The following is a 17,461-nucleotide window of genomic DNA, read 5'->3' as shown; positions in this document are numbered from 1 at the left end:
GCACTCATGGGTACTGAATGGGCAACCACATGTACTCAGTGGAGCTTGAATGATAGTGTCACCCAACCACTACCGTCTTGCTCTGTAGGCAACCAACTGCACTTCCAGTTGCCTGTCCTGTGTTGCCGTGCCTTGCTGGCTTCCAGTCCTGTCTTGCCCTACCTTGCTGGCTTCCAGTCCTATCTTGCCCTACCTTGCTGGCATCCATTCCTGTCTTGCCCTACCTTGCTGGCATCCATTCCTGTCTTGCCCTACCTTGCTGGCTTCCAGTCCTGTCTGGCCCTACCTTGCTGGCTTCCAGTCCTGTCTGGCCCTACCTTGCTGGCTTCCAGTCCTGTCTTGCCCTACCTTGCTGGCTTCCAGTCCTGTCTGGCCCTACCTTGCTGGCTTCCAGTCCTGTTTTGCCCTACCTTGCTGGCATCCAGTCCTGTCTTGCCCTACATTGCTGGCTTTCAGTCCTGTCTTGCGCTACCTTGCTGGCTTCCAGTCATGCCCTGCTTTGCTGGCTCCCAGTTTCTATGCCCAGCTCTCTGTCTTACTCTATCCTGCTGACTTCCAGTCTTGCCTTGCGCTCTACTATCTCCCTTGCCTGTCTTTCCAGCTCCCTTTCCTGCCTTGCTAGTAGTTCCTATTCCTTTCAGTGGCGGCTGGTGCTCCATGGGCCGGGGGGGGCGGGGCGGCAGACAGACCGCACCACACCCCCCCAGACCACAGCGAGACAGGACAGGACCCCCCGCTCACTCACCCTGACTGGATATCTGCAGCAGCAGGTGATGGCGGCTTCCGCTTCTTCCCACATGTCTTCTGCGTCTCCTCCCTCCTCCTCCATGCCCAATGGCATGGCTTCTTTTTTTCGGCTAATCGGGAAATAGGTCTCAAGAAACGCTTCCTGATTGGCCAGGAGGAGGATCCGTGTGACAATAGCGAATTTCCATTCGCTATTGTCACACAACTGGGTGGGTTTGGGGCGCAGTGCTCTGCGCCCCAAGCCCACCCTCTTTTTGAGCCTGTGAGAGCCTCTGGCTCTAATTACATGGTTACAAAAAAAAAAAGCTCCATTGAACTCATCTACATGCGGGGCGCTGGACGCATGGATAGGGAAGGCGGTGCCCCTGTGCCCCATATGCACCAGCCGCCACTGATTCCTTTTATTGTTTTGCTCTGCAAGTATTTAATAGCTTGGGTTGCCCTGCTATTTCTCAATCCTACCTTGCTTGTACACAGAGTGTCTAGTTTGCTCTTGCACTATTTAAAAGGTCTGTTGCCTTCTCTGGTTTTCTTGTATTAGTGTCATTGTAGCAAAACTAAACCCACCCACATGAAACACTATGGCAACCAGGGCTTTTTTCAGCTGGAACTTGGTGGAACTCAGTTTGACCACCTCTGGCTCAGATCCCCTGCTCCCAATTGACCACTATCACTTGTAAAACCAGAAGTCCGGCTTCTGTGTTTACAAGTGACAGCTTGTCTCCCAACAGCTTCCACAGATTAGATCTCCTAAGTGGCTCCCACTGAGTGCAGGATGGGGACAAGGGAGATGAAGGTGCCTGGGGTGCAGTGCAGATGCTGATACCCCCACTGGATGATCTCCCTGCAAGTGAGAGAGGCAGTGTGAGGGGAGGTACTAGAGAAGATAAGGGGTGAAAGTGATATGTGGATGGGGGATGCAGAGGTAAGCAGGTGTGGAAGAAGGCTGATCTCTGCACTTTGTGTGTAGCGCACCCCTGCATTCTGCACTCTGTATGCAGTGCACCCCTAACCTCTGCACTTTGTACTTACTATGTGCTGTACTTTGCACTCCTTTAATTTAATACCCCTTTAACCTCTTTAAATGTACTGCGGCAGGCAGCCGCTCGCGCGAACCGCCGTAACTGTACGTCGGTTGCGAGCAGGAGGCTAGGGGGCGAGCGCGCACCGCCGGTGGCGCGCTCCCGCCCCCGCTCATCAGCGGGGAAGCCAATGCAGAGGGCAGTTGGCTCCCATTGCCGCCAGACACCCGCGATCGTTCCCCGCTGTGAGAGAATAACGGTCAGCTGTTGTAAACACAGCTGGCCGTTCTTCTCCCTGGAATGATCATAGAGCCCCTGTGATACTTCTATATAGGATCGCAGATCTCTATGGTCATTTCACAAGCCACGCCCCCCCACTCCCCTAGGCTTACATTTAACCCCTTGTTCACCCACAATGTTCCCTGTCAGTGTCATTATTACAGTAACAGTGCATATTTTTAGCACTGATTATTGTAGTAATGTCACTGGTCCCCCCAAAAGTGTAAAAAATGTCAGTCAGGAATCCGATCTGTCTGCCGCAAGGTCACAGTCCCGCACAAAATCGCAGATCGCCGCCATTACTAGTAAAAAAAAAAAAAAACAATAAAAATTACATAAATCTTTTCCTTAGTTAGTAAACGCAATAACTTTTGTGCAAACCAATCAAAATACGATTATTGCAATTTTTTTTTTAACAAAAATATGTAGCAGAAAAGAAATTGGCCTAAAATGTTAAAACATTTTGATTTTTACATTTTTTTGGGAATGTTATAGAGCAGAATGTGAAAAATATTGATTTTTTTTTTTTCAGAATTTGTCGCTTTTTTTGTGTATAGCGCAAAAAATAAAAATCGCAGAGGTGATCAAATACCACCAGAAGAAAGCTCTATTTGTGGAAAAAAAGGACGTAAATTTTGCTTGGGTACAGCGTTGCACAACCGCGCAATTGTCAGTTAAAATCATCCAGTGCCAAGTTAAAAAAAGTGGCCTGGTCATTAAGGGGGCAAATCCTTCTGGTCTTAAAGTGGTTAAAACCCTCCCGCTGTTAGTGAAGTTTGACCACACCCACTATTTAATGTAGTTTGGAGGGTATATGTGTAGTTGGGGGAAGAGGGGTTTTGAGGGGTCTTGATTGAGTTCCTGCACCTATTTTATGAGCGAAAAAAGCCCTGATGGCAACTGTAGATCAAATAGAGGCTATGATGGCAGTTTCCTTAGCTGTAAAGGATAGAAGGGTTTAGTTTAGTGTTATTTATTCACTTGCCCACCATTATTACACATGCACTTCTTGCAATAAAATAATATTTTACTCAATCTGGAGTCATTGTTCCAATTTGGCCAGTTACCATTGTGGTTACAGCATACAAACAGGATTCTCACATAGGTAGCCTAACAAGCGAGGTGTGACAATTTAATTCCGTGAATGCCCACCGCGTAGAACTATGGTGGTGAGACACACAGCCATTCGCACTTGAGTATGTTCTGACACGTGTTAACTTGCACTTGCCTGGTTTGCAGACTAGTTGACTCAGTCTTTACGAAGTAGTAGAAAAAATAACACGTGTGTGCATTGCGCTGTTGACATAAAATGAGTGACAGGAATCTGGAGCAGCGGAACAACATCCAATTTTGCGTGAAAATTGGCAAAAGTGCGACTGAAACTTTAGCTCTCTTACAACAGGCTTATGGTGAAAATTCTACGAAGAAAAGTGCTTTAGAATGCATAGGCAGGAAGATGTCCACAATGATGCAAGAAGTGGGCAGCCAAAATTGCATAGGGCGGATGCAAATGTGGACAGAGTGTGAACCCTCGTATGCTCATGTTTTTTTGGGCTTTTTTTTGTCATAAGGGGATAGTTTACTATGAGTTTATAGAGCACGGTACAACGGTCAGACCCCATTCACACTGCCGTGACCAGAAAGTCGCCTCATAAGGGGCGACTTGTTAGGGCGACTTTCAGCGCGACTTTGCGCGAATTCAGCGCAACTTGTTTGATAGACGACTTTGTATTTGGCCAATCAGAATATGATGGTTCTGGGTCATGCTCAATCGCACAAAAAAAAGTTCTTAAAAATTGTCGTTTTTGATAGAGAGCCAATTATTGAAAAAATGATTGAAAAAAAAATTTTGATTTCTTTGGATTTAGTGTCTGGGGGGTCTAAAAAGTGTACCTGTGAAGTTTCAGCCCTGAATAACGTCCAGAACCAGAAAAAAAAGATAATTGTTCTTAGAATTTTTAGTAGCGCAGGGATGGGGCTCCGCTCCACCTGGGCGTTTTTGTTGCAGGCGTTTATCGGTCATTTTTTGGGAGTCTTTGGAGGCAGGTATGACATCTGAACTTCTGTGTTGGGGTATATACACACACACACATATATATGTATATATACACATACACACATATAGGTGTGAAAGGAGCGTAACCCCATCCCTGCGCTAATGAAATTATTTGCAGGGATAGGGTTCCCCTCCTATCACACCTGTATGTGTGTATGTATATATATATATATATATATATGTGTGTGTGTATAGATACCCCTATACAGAAGTTCAAATGTCATGCCTGCTTCCAAAGACGCCCAAAAAATGCCCAATAAATGCCTGCAACAAAAACGCCCAGGTGTGAAAGGAGCGGAGCCCCATCCCTGCGCTACTAAAAATTCTAAGAAAAATTATCTTTTTTTCTGGTTCAGGACCATTTTAATGGAAAGTCGGATCACAAGTCGCTTCAAATAAGATAAGGAGGCGACTCCCATTGAAGTCTATGGGACAAGTCGGATACAAGTCGCCTCAAAGTAGTACAGGACCCTTTTCTGAAGTCGGAGCGACTTCAGTAGTGCCAATTAAGACGGCACTCATTGATTAACATTGCTTTTAGTATGTCAAGCGACTTGGGGCGACTTGAGGGCACACAAGTCGCGGCAGTGTGAATGGACTCTCAACCAACCTTGTTATTGGAAATTCTAAAATGGTTACGGGAATCTGTTTAGAAGAAAGGGCTGGAACTCTGGCCTGACAAGTGGCTTCTCCACCATGACAATGCCCCAGCACAAACATTTTTTTTTTTACAGTCCATTCCGGGAATTGTCACACCTTGTTCAAAGGCCCAAATAACAAGGTGATGCATTGTGGAACTGGGTGAGTCCAGTAGGCATCTTGAGGCATTTATCTACCTCTGTGTGTTATGCTTTGGTGTAACATGTATATCAAATCATTATATTTTTGTCCGTCTATGGAGGATGAGGGGGTTATTGTGAGAAAATTGGTGATAGTTTAATAATTTTACATTCGGTAGAGCAAAGAATGTATAATTTCCAACACGTTCAATTGGTAATCAACACCTGGTCAGATCTCTTCTTTCTTACATCTTCCAGGCATTTCAGCCCATGGTCCCTGACTCTTAATCCTATATTTCAGAGCTGCAAAGCCTCAGCCTCGGTCTACCAATATCAGACAGACCTGTCGTCCAGTCCTAAAACTCCCGTTTATTTTTTTCCCCAATAATCATGACTCCTAACCATGTTGCTTTTGCCCACTTCAACATCCCCAACCACCCAACTCCCTAATTATACCACTCTGGGAGAAGATAACTCAAGTTTCGAGCCACCCCTTTCCACCATGAGCAACCTCATTCCATTCAGCTACAATACTCTAAGCTTCTGGTAATATCGCCATTGCCCACATTGAAAACTTTAGCAATAAAGACTCTTTATTTCCATTAACACTGCACCTCAACACTCTACTGGCTGTATTTTTGCCACCAATTATTCAAGATACAACCATAGAGACTCCTGCTAAGAAATTTTAATGGAAGCAAATGTTATACCAGCAAATAACTTCCAGCCTCAATCTCAAATTGCATCTGACAATCCTACACCAGCTACTGTCCAGCCACCAGCTCAGCACCTAGCTCCAGTAGCTAAAGGCTTCAGAACTCTTCTTCTCCAAACAAAAGCTGTCTTTAACTTCAAGATACAATTCCGAGGCTTGTTTTCCTTGTAACTTATGAAAGCTACATTGTTGTCACACAAAGATAAATACTTCCTTGCAAACGATGATGTATTATTGTACTGTATATACTGTATATCTCTCCAGCAGCATGGTTGTCAACCTTCACTCTTTAAGCGTAACAGCTTTTGTCAAAATCTTCAGCATATGGTTCCATCCTCTGGCTTTAACACCAATATGGGACACAGCAATTACATAGGGATCAGCAGATGGAACCACAGCACGTGGCAAAGGACATTGACATCCCACCTACCAGAAGCATTGAATGCTGTAGATTTTGATGGAGACTGTAGTGCATATTTGAGTTATATTTAAGTTCTTCTTTTGCGGAAAACAGTTTTTAAGATTTTTTGGGGTGAAAAATGGCTCTACTCATTCTCTTGACTTGCACAGTCTGCCGTGTGATAGCCATAACTGTTTACCCTGCCTCTACTGAACTTTGTTCCAGTGGCTGTACACCATCAACTTCACATTTGTGATCCAGCACCTAGACATGCCATCACCCTGACTCTGCTCCAGAGGACTCACACCCTGAGTCTCCTCCACAAGACCGCCACGCTGACTTTGCTCAAGAAGACCTGCACCATGAGTCTCCTGCAAAAGACCCATACCATGAGTCTCCTCTAGAAAACCTGTGTCCGGACTATGCTTCGAAAGACCCACACCATGAGTCTCTATCAGAAGACCTGTGTCATATGTCTCCTCCAGAAGACCTGTACCATGGGTCTCCAACAGAAGACCTGTGCCATAAGTCGGCTCCAGAAGACCTTTGCCATAAGTCGGCTCCAGAAGACCTTTGCCATAAGTCTCTACCAGAAGACCTGCACCATGAGTCACCTCCAGAAGACCTGTACCATGAGCCTCCACCAGAAGACCTGCGCCATGAGTCTCCTCCAGAAGACCTGCGTCCTGACTAGGCTCTGGAAGACCTGCACGATCACTCAGAAGACCTGCACTAGTATCTACTTTATTAATACTCTGTTTAAATTGTCAGTCTCTCCATATACTATCTTGCTTGAGTTGCTTGGCTCACCTAAGACAAACCTTTCAGTCATCTCTACTGCCCATGATAATCCTGTCTTTATTGCTGGTCCCATTCAAAACTATTCTAAACTGCCAGCCTCTCTGGAGACCAAGTCTGAGCACTCAAGATGATCTTGTCACAGTTGCCTGTCTTGCCCAAAACAGCCCTAAGTGGTTTATTCCCTTTAAACAAATTTGCTAGAGCTGCTTGTCTCTCTAGCGACTGACCAAATTATCAGAGACTAATATGTCTGAGCTACCAGTCTGTCCTAAGATTGCCTTTGTATAAAGCACCATATTCTCCTATGAAATGTATTGACTGAGTTGCCTTTCTCTCCTGACACTGTCCTGTGAAAACTATCTCTCTCCCTAGACTGCTCTATTTGAACCTTCTACAATATATCTCCCCCAACTGTCCTGTCGGGGTAAAGGTTTTCTGAGGTGCCAATTGTCTTTTAAGGCAGTGAGTTTACTTTTCTCACAGTGGGGTACCTAGCATTTTGCCAGACCCCAGTGGTGAAGTACCCAACTTTTGCAAGACCTAGCCTTTTGCCAGAACCCGTGGTAGAGTACCTAACTTTTGGCAGAGTTCCTGGTGGTCACCATCTCATTTGCTTCACCCAGTGGGATATTTCATTGCGATGCTATTCTCAATTACCTTCCCCCCCTGTGTTTAAAATAATAGCTTACAGCAGGACTTCTTTGGCTCTTATCTGCTTTCACTATAAAAAGCTGGAATGCCTAATGTTGTCCTATGGTTGGAGGGCACAGAGAGGGAACCCTGTTATTAAATTATTTCTCTTTTTCACCTATACCAACATTTTGATCCAGTAAGTTTGATATGTATCATCGCCTAAATCTGATTTCTAGGAGGCTTTACTACCTCTCACAACAGTGACATCTTAGAAATCTGTTTTACCATGTCGTTTTTGCTACCTGTCCTGTTCCGTTAGTTCCTAGTCATGTCCTAACTAATCAGACTTAAGCCTTGTGCTGCCCTGGTAGTTCTTGGTCCTGTCCTGTCCTGCCCAGTTAATCCTTTCCCTGCAACAAACCAATCTTGTTTGTTGCCCACTCATCTCCAATCCTGTACCGTCCTGCTAGTTCCTAGTCCTGTAGTGCCCAGTCAGCCCCAAATCCCATCCTATTGAGGAAAGTGGAAAGATAGCTCCGGACCTGTAGGGTTATCCTGCTGGTATTGTTATCTTAATCTTAGGGTATTGATGTTGGTGTAAACAATCTGGTTCCTGGGCACGCAGCATCTACACCCTAAGGATCTCCACAATCTCCTTGGCTTGTAGTGTAATGTAACGAGAATTGAAATGAAAGTGGTGCACCACAGTTAGGATGTCCAGATACAACATTATTCTAGTAAAGGTCAGGGGTACAATCCAAACAATATCCAACAAATTTCAGGGGTCCAAGAGCATCCCCTTCATCAGGGCTTGACTGACTAAAATGTGAACACACAAGGAGTGAACTGGACCTATGATGGTTTTTTTTTCAGTGTGAATCATAAGCACAGGTCTTTTCAACTACTTGCTGGAAGCCAAGCCTTGATTAAGGGGGCACTCTTGGACCCCGAAACATGTTGGCTACTTTTTTAATTGTACCCCTGACTTTGGATGGAATATGGAATGAATGGAATGTGGCACTTCAATTCCAAATCCTGTCCTGCTAAGATTTAGTCCTGGCTTGCCCAGTCTGTACCAGTCTTGTCCTCCCCAGTCATTCCCTAATCCTTTCCTGTCCTGCCAGTTCCCAAATCAGTCTCCAGTTCTGTCCTGCCCAAACAATCCCTAGTCCTTTTTTTGCTCCCAGTCAATACCAAGTCCTTTTTTGCCCAGTCAGCCCTCAGTCCTGTTCTGTGAGAATAGAAAAAGAAAAGAGGGCACTCTGGCCTAGTGCATTATCCAACAGATTAATTAAAAGATATGAATAAAATCCTAAAGATGCCTACTCACAAACATAAGTTTGTCACTTGTCAGGTAACATGTGTGGCTATCTCTCATCGGTTGCTCGAATCACCGAACCTGGGAGTGTGGGGTCCTGGATATGACCCATCAGGCTGAAGAGTTTCGAAGGACTGGTCTTCTTCGTCAGAGTCTGACAAGCGTGTTTTTAACTTATGTTTGTGAGTGGGCATCTTTATGATTTTATTCATATCTTTTAATGAAACTGTTGTTTCATTATATGGCGTACATCCGGGAGTACTCAAGGAACTCAGTAAGGTTATATCTAGACCACTGTTCCTGATCTTTGCTGACAGTATTAGGACAGGAGATGTACCAGGGGATTGGAAGAAAGCTAACGTGATTCTGATATTCAAAAAGGGCCAGAGGCATATCCTGGGAAATTATAGGCCTGTCAGTTTGACATCAGTAGTATGTAAACTACTGGAGGGGATGATAAGGGACTATATCGTAGAGTTTGCTAAAGACAACAACATCATCAGCGGTAATCAGCACGGGTTTACAAATGGGCGTTCTTGTCAAACCAATCTCTTAGCATTCTACGAGGAGGTGAGCTGTGAGCTAGATAGGGGCAGACCAGTGGATGTGGTGTACTTGGATTTCGCTAAGGCGTTTGATACAGTTCCCCACAAGCGCTTAATTTATAAAATAAGGTCTGCAGGTATCGACAGCAGGGTTTGCTCTTGGATACGAAACTGGCAAAAAGGCTGTGTCCAAAGGGTGGTAATAAACAGCGCATACTCAGACTGGTCTGAGGTAGTAAGCGGGGTGCCCCAGGGCTCAGTCCTGGGACCAACCTTGTTTAATTTATTCATAAACAACATTGAGGACGGGATCAGTAGTTCGTTATCAGTTTTTGCAGATGACACAAAATTGGCCAGGGCAATAACTGCACAGCATGAAGCAGATATCCTACAGAATGACCTGGACAAAATAACGGAGTGGGCAACAACATGGCAAATGAGGTTTAACGTGGAGAAGTGTAAGGTTTTGCACTTGGGGACTAAAAACATAAAAACACAATACACGTTAGGAGGGGAACCCTTGGGGGAATCAAAAATGGAGAAGCATCTGGGAGTCTTGGTTGATGATAGATTAGGCAACAGCATGCAATGTCAAGCGGCATCTGCCAAAGCCAGCAGATTATTAGCATGCATAAAAAAAGGGATGTATTCTAGAGATAAGACTATAATCCTTCCGCTTTATAAAACTCTGGTCCGACCGCATCTGGAGTATTCTGTCCAGTTCTGGTCGCCAGTCCTCAGGAGGGATGTGTTGGAGCTGGAGAGAGTCCAGAGAAGGGCAACTAAACTAATTAGGGGATTGGAGGACCTTAATTATGAAGAGCGTCTGCAATCGCTCAATGTATTCTTCCTGGAGAAGAGACGTCTGAGGGGGGACATGATAGCAATTTATAAATATCTTAATGGGGATCTCAGCTTAGAAAAAAAGCTGTTCATTCGAAGGGATTGCATGAGGACTCGAGGACATGCAATGCGATTAGAGGAGAAGCGTTTTAACCTCAGGCAACGAGGGGGGTTCTTTACTGTTAGGGCTACAAGATTGTGGAATTCTCTACCACAAGAGGTGGTTTCTGCGGGAAGTATGGTGGCTTTCAAAAGACTCTTAGACTTACATCTCAAGGATCAGGACATTAAGGGCTATGTGAGATGATTACGGCCACACACACCTACACAGGTTGAACTAGATGGACTATTGTCTTTATTCAACCTCACCTACTATGTAACTATGTTGGATAATGCACTAGGCCAGTGTACCCCCTTTTCTTTTCTTACAGCACTGTCAGGTCGACCCCAGTCCTAGAGCTCAGCAAGGCATCTATGAGATTATCCAAGATTTGGCCAGGCACCTGTGACACTACAGAATCAGCTGACTCTAGCGCAGGAGTGTGTTCTTCTTTTCTCTGTCCTGTACTGCCTGGTCAATCCTCAGTCCTTTTCTGCCCAATCAGCCCTCAACCCTATCCTTCCCTGTCAACCCCATCCTTTTTTGTCCAACCAATCCCCAATCCTTTTCTTCCCAGTCAATCCCCAATTTTATTTCAGCCCAAGCAATCTCCAGTCCCACCTTTCTCTATTCCTACTAATACAGAGTGTATATATTATGCTCATACACAGCCTAATAGTCTGGTCTGCTTGAACTATTGCTGGTATTTCTGCATCTCATAGTATGTCAATTGCTGTTTTGATATATATATGTTTGTATTTGTACTCTTAGCAATAAAGACGTATTGCATTTATTTTGTCATCTTATATTTTTTATTTTTGCGGAAACAGTTCTAGTAGTACCTCTCAAATAGGAGTCCTGGAAAGTTTTGCTGATAGAGAGATGGGCTGGACACACCCTAGTTCGGTTCGCGCCAGAACTCTCGAACATCACAAAAGTTCAGACCCAATTCGTGAACCCTATGAAAGTCTATTGGACCTTGAAAAATCAAAAGTCCCAATTTCGAAGGATTATATGCAAGTTATTGGTCCTAAAAATGGTATGGGAGTCTGGGTACTGCCCTGGGAGACATGTATCAATACAAAAACGTTTTTAAAAATATAGTTTTTGAAGGATTTGCAGTGATTTTATTAATGCTTAATGTAGAACAAAAAAAAAATGAAAAAAAGTCCTTTAATATAGTGCCTGGGGGGTCCCCTTAGTGCCGATTCACACTGTTCCGACTTGTCGTTCTAATAGGAGCGACTCAAGTCGCTCTGACTTAGAAAAAGGTTCCTGCACTACTTCGGGGCGACATCGGAGCGACTTGCATTGACTTCCATTATGTGAAGTCGTTGCAACCCGTGCCGAAGTCGCGGTGCACGGGCGATGGCATAACACGGCAGAAGTCGTGTCGTTCTAGTGTGAACCGACACTCAGTCTGCTTGTAAAGTGGTGCATCTGTACCGTGTATGAGAATCTGCTGCAGCAATACTGACATTTATAAAGAAAGAAAATTACAATTGATTTTCCCTGTAGGCTTTCTTTATTTCGTAAACAACAGCTTGGGGAGCCAGTCTTTATGATGAGGCCACATTTTAGTGCACTCAGAACAAGATTAGAGATTTTTTTGGATAAATCCTGGTGTCTCTTTGGCAGACTTTGGATGGAAATAACACATTTTTGTACCACAGTGAGCAAGCCTTACCTGAATAAGCCAAATTATATTACACTCAGGCCAAGATTAACAATTTTTTTTAGATAACGTCTGGTGTCGCTTTTGCAGAATTTTGATAGATGTAACAGGTGCAGAAAAATTGGTCTTTTGGTGTTGGTGGTGCCTTCACACTGTAACCCTACAGAGGTACTCTTGATGAAAGCAAGAATTGGCATTGCTGAAAAAATTTTAATTATATGCCCTGGTCAAACAATTGTGGAAAAATTGGTCTTTGGGAGTTGGCGGTGCCTTCACACTGTAGCCCTATAGAGGTACTCTTGATGAAAGGCCTTGCTGTAAAAAAATTGAAATTATATGCCTTATCAAACAGGTGCAGAAAAATTGGTCTTTGGGTGTTGGTGGTGCCTTCACACTGTAACCCTACAGAGGTACTCTTGATAAAAAGCAAGAATTGGCCTTGCTGAAATAAATTGAAATGATATGCCCTGGTTAAACAGGTGCGGAAAAGTTCATCTTTGGGTGTTGATCGTGCCTTCACACTGTAACACCATAGAGCACAGGTGTCAAACACAAGGCCCGCAGGCCGAATCCAGCCCTCCAGGCCATTTTATGTGGCCCTCGCACCTCTCCTGTAGCTGCGAAAGAGCTCCAGTGCTCTTCCAGACCTTATACTTTCTGCTTTCCAGCAATGCCTCCAGCTTCTTCCCAGCAGCACCACAAGGTAAGGGAGGTGCACTGTGATGTAAGGGAGGGTGGGGAACTCAACTTTTGATGGTAGAGAGGTTCTTGACGTCTTATGTAAGGGTAGGGGATGCTCTTCACATCTAGTCTTACAGATAAAACCGGCCCTTTTGAGGGCAATCATAATGCTGATGCGGCCCGCGATTAAATTGAGTTTGACACCCCTGCCATAGAGGTACTCTTGAAAGAAAGAATTGGCCTTGCTGTTAAAAATTGAAATTATATGCCCTATCAAACAGGTGCAGAAAAATTGGTCTTTGGGTCTTGGTGGTGCCTTCCTATCCATTTACTAAGGCTAACAGCAAAATTATTAAAAATAGTTAAAGTGGATGTAAACCCCCTCATATACCCAGTGAACTGAACAGCCTCAGATACACAGAGATAGAACAAATCTCCCTACATAAATTTTACATGTATATCTGCTGTCTTTAGCTTTCTATATTCTTTAGAAAGTGCACATTATTTTGTTATTATTATTATACAGGATTTATATAGCGCCAACAGTTTGCGCAGCACTTTACAATATGAGGAAAACAATATAGTTACAATACAATTCAATACAGAAGGAGTTAGAGGGCCCTGCTCGTTAGAGCTTACAATCATTACAAATTTTGTTTCCTCATTCAGTAGTGGGAGGGGAGTCTAGGCATACCTTGTGTGTGAGCTGATTGGAGGAAAGGCCCCCCCCCCCTTAACATAGGCAGAGGAACGAAGGAACTTGCAGAGCTGTGCTGTGAAAAGACAAGGACTCTGCTCATCTGTCTCTAAGCTCCCTCCCTGACACAAATTTCCAGCTGCTTTTATCTCCTGTGTCAGAGAAATTTTCAGATAATATGCTGATAACATAGGAACGGAGCAGCAGAAAAACACAGGACTTAGAGCTTTGGAGAGAGATAAGTAAACACTACAGGTAATTGTGCCCAGGTCAGATTTCATGAATGGGGTTTACATCCACTTTAAGGTTGATTGAGAGAGTTTAGTTCCGCTCTAATGTCAGAAGCTGGATGATCACCCCTACAGTATACTGGACTACATCAATATAATTCATTCTGGGCTTTTAGGAAAGTGACATCATTTTGTTTTTGGTGCTCTCATTGTAAGTGGATAATGGACTGCCTGGAGCTAGCACCTATTGGTCATTGCAGCAGGGATGATAAGACTTGAATTGGTGTGGTTAGGATTGCCTGATTAAGCATGACATACATGATTCATATTTTTTTTTCTTTGTTCAACCAGTAGGTTGAATGAAAATAAATGAACCGATTCCCCCATCCGCACATTCAATGTGGATGGGGGAATCCCTCCTGCTGAGCTATTGTGTTCTGCCAGCGGGGAATGATACAATGATCAGTGTCGCCGGCTACACTGATCATTTGAGTAGATTGGCTGGTGTACAACCAGCTAGCCCACACATCTGTAGCACCCTCCTAGGTAGGTGCTAGTGAGAGAGTATAGTTATGAGCTCTGTCTGCTTATCAGAGGGCCTGTAGGTAAATCTATATTGCTTTCTGCCTACCAGAGAGCAGGATCTGTTAGTGAGGTCTGCTCGTTGTGCTCAGTATGCGGTTCATTCAGTCTAGAGTGTTTCACGCTGGTTCAATAGGGAGGTATGTTGGACAGTGGGAGAAAACCTAACGAATGGGTGCATAGGCTTTTGATACAGTCCTGGTGATTGGCAGAGGGCAGGTCGCCTCGGTGCATTCTGGGATACTGTAAATGTGCCAGGAGCACATGTGCTGTGGGGTCCTTGGCTGGAGAGCAGAGTCCCGGAGGGAGGGGGCGGCTGCCTCCTCCTCTGTAGAAGTGCCATGCGGTTGCAGGAGGTCGTCCTGAGGGCCAGAGGAACGGTTGAAAGGAGTTGAACCCAGAGGTCCAGGAGAGCTGACTGAGAGGGGAGACACTGGAGACCCTGGTACTACAGTATCATGAGCACAGGGACTCGTGTCAAGGGGCCTGACCTGAGGGGGGCCACTCCTGCATGTAGGATAGTCAGTGGACGGGTGTCAGCAGGTCAAGAGAAAGAGGATGCTAGGGAGAGTGTCCTGAAGATAAATGTCTATTCACCGAGTTGTCTTGGAGAAGAGACTCAACTACAAATTCATCCATAGTGGCAGCGTGAATCAACAGCCTGGCTTTACCAAAAGATAGGAGTCCTCAAAATTGTGCATAGTTAAATGGAGTATCTCACTATTTTCTTCTCCTATCCCCAAATTATCAAAACAAACACATAACCCTGGACTGATTATTGGAGAGAGCTGAAGAGGGAAAATTGAGAACTTTATTTGCTAAGACTGTGTGCTGGTAACTCAGGAGGATCCGTGAAGTGAATATCTGGCAGTCCTTACGGGGGCAGTGCTACACATGGATCAAAATTCAACCGGTCCCTGCTGAACTGACCGAATTTCGATACATGTGTGGCCGGCTTTCATGTCATTGTTCATATACTCAATTATTCTGATGGGCCATCTATGTTTTTTATATTTAGGGTGAAACTGTAAGCTTTAAGGTTGAAGTGAAAGAAGAAGTGAAAGAAGAAGCAAAAGAACCATACATGAGGGGTGATAATCCATGTAAGAAGGAGGAAATCCCTCCAGAGATCAGCGCAGGTGAGTAATAAACACTAAATCCAAAGAAGAGCCCCAGATTCTCCTTGTTCCGCGACACACAGCTGCCAAAAACAAACCCAAAACATAGCAATGTGAATACTGCAGAAACAGGAGGGCGCAAACACCTATTGCATTATCTCCACCATGTTTTATTAGATATAAAAGCCAAAAACATACAAACATGAGAAGGTACAAACATATCCAAACACCACTCCAGCTAAGGGCGATGACAAAAATTGCTGCAATTGGCAGACTGGCGTGTTTCGGGGGACAGGCCCCCTTCCTCAGAGCTCTTGTCCCCCGAAACATGTCAGCCTTCCAACTGCAGCTCTTTGGCATTGCCCTAAGCTGGAGTGGTGTTTAGATGCCTAGTGCATGACCACCACATATCTAAACACCACTCCAGCTTAGGGCAATGCCAAAGAGCTGTAGTTGGAAGGCTGACATGTCGGAAGGAAGACAGGAGCTCTGAGGAAGGGGGCCTGTCCCCTGAAACACGCCAGCCTTCCAACTGCAGCAATTTTTGGCATCACCCTAAGCTGGAGTGGTGTTTAGATATGTTTTTACCTTCTCTTGTTTGTATATTTTTGGCTTTTATATTCAATAAAACTTGGTGGTGGTTATGCACTAGGCATTTGTGCCCTCCTGTGTCTTTTTTTGCAGTTTTCTCTGGAGTTTTCCTGCTTGAAGAGGGCAGCACCGTATTAAGCACTACATGTACACCATTGTATGTGGGGCTCAGTGAGCGCTGAAGTGGTATTACATTCTTGATAGCTATATGAATGCATAAATTCACAAGCAAGTCTAAAAGAACAAAAAAATGGCCACTGCCCCCGCCTATAACTGGCCTTTGCAGCAAAGAGCATATGGAAGGACGACACATAACAAACAGAACCAAAGAAAATTCCCAGCTCAACTTTCTGACCAGCCTGCAGCCAACTGAATTATCCTGTCTAACAGTATGCGTTAAAAACAGGGGTTTAATTTGCACACATTTGCAAATACATGCGTAAGCTGCAAAGCCACTACGGCACCCTAGTATTATCTGCAGTCCTAACTCAAAATTTTGAAAGCCTCCATAGTAGAAGCACATGCATTATAATGGATAGGTATAGGGAAGGTGAATATGTAGGTAGCCCACCTCTCCTTAAAGGCACAGGGGATCACTGGCCACCCAGCATAGCACAATGGTACAACTGGCCTTTGCAGCAAGGAGCACATAGAAGGGTGATGCCATTTATAGTTGGGGCAGTGGCCATTTGTTTGTACTGTTGGAATACTGGTGAGGGGACGCACTCGACACCTTTGCAGCCATTGTACTATATGCTGGGTGTCCAGTGTGCCCCTGTGCCTTCAAGAAGAGGTGGGCTCCCTCTACACTCACGTTCCCTCTGCCTATCCATTATAATGCATGTGCTTCTACTATGGAGGCTCTCATATGATCAGGTAGATGGAACAAAAGGCTTTTGCTTTGCATCATACCTGGTCAAAAGCATCTTTTAAATCAACGCAGTGTATAAAGTGAACCAGTGCTTTGCCAATACAGGGATAAGGGACAGGTTAATTTAAGGCCCTCCCCAGCAGCAAATACTTGCATTCCTTTTGGCTCTCCCGGGGGCAACTGGTGAAGAAACTAACCTCTGTTTAAGCTCTAAGTTTTTCTAGTCAAAGCTTACACAGGGTTGAAGACTCTCCCCATCCCCTTAAGATGCTAGGCCAATCGCATGCATCAGCACTGTCACATGGGAGGAAGTGGAGCGAGTCAAATGTTTATCCATAGCCTTAACTACTGGGTGTTTTCTGTACCCCCAGTGCATAGCTGGCAACAGTCCCATTTTTCCCGGGACAGTCCCGGTTTTCAGACCCATGTCCCAGTCTGTCCGTGTCCTGGGAAAAATCATGGAAAATTGGCTTTGTGATAACCGAAGAGAATATATAGCGGCGCTGCGGGATCTTCCTCCGGCTAGCAGGTCACTTCCTTGTGTACAATGGAGAGGGGAGGGGAAGGAACATAGGAAAGGTATGTACGGCCGGAGATAGGGTCATTGAAACAAAGAAAATTTGGCTGTTTCAGTCCAGCCTACCAGTGGCTAACTGATATATTAGATCAAATTACTTCTAATTAAAGAAGGTCAGGAAAGGGGTGGGACGAGAGAGCCGGGCTGCATGCTCAGATAAGGGTCTGGTATGGATTTTGGGGGGGGGGAGGGGGAACCACG

The 17,461-nt window shown here is 44.8% G+C and overlaps 1 protein-coding gene and 1 long non-coding RNA gene across 2 annotated transcripts in view; one reads left to right on the top strand and one right to left on the bottom strand.

The window, feature by feature from the left end:
- Nucleotides 1-17,461, top strand: part of LOC309564357 (uncharacterized protein) — a 1,447,080-nt gene that overhangs the window by 1,393,586 nt on the left and 36,033 nt on the right. Inside the window, exons 16-18 of the mRNA XM_082268984.1 lie at nucleotides 6,267-6,681; nucleotides 6,770-6,852; nucleotides 15,122-15,242. Of these exons, the coding sequence (XP_082125110.1) occupies nucleotides 6,267-6,681; nucleotides 6,770-6,852; nucleotides 15,122-15,242 (619 nt within the window). The remainder of the gene's footprint in view (nucleotides 1-6,266; nucleotides 6,682-6,769; nucleotides 6,853-15,121; nucleotides 15,243-17,461) is intronic.
- LOC309563026 lies at nucleotides 12-1,309 on the bottom strand. The gene is made up of 3 exons (XR_014225687.1): nucleotides 1,140-1,309; nucleotides 473-628; nucleotides 12-162 (listed from the first exon to the last, which is right to left on the bottom strand). It is a non-coding gene; the product is annotated as an uncharacterized lncRNA (long non-coding RNA).

Source organism: Pelophylax lessonae (assembly GCF_965119305.1).
Source record: "Pelophylax lessonae genome assembly, chromosome: 9".
In the NCBI taxonomy this organism is placed as follows: domain Eukaryota; kingdom Metazoa; phylum Chordata; class Amphibia; order Anura; family Ranidae; genus Pelophylax; species Pelophylax lessonae.
This window is presented reverse-complemented; position numbering and strand designations above follow the sequence as displayed.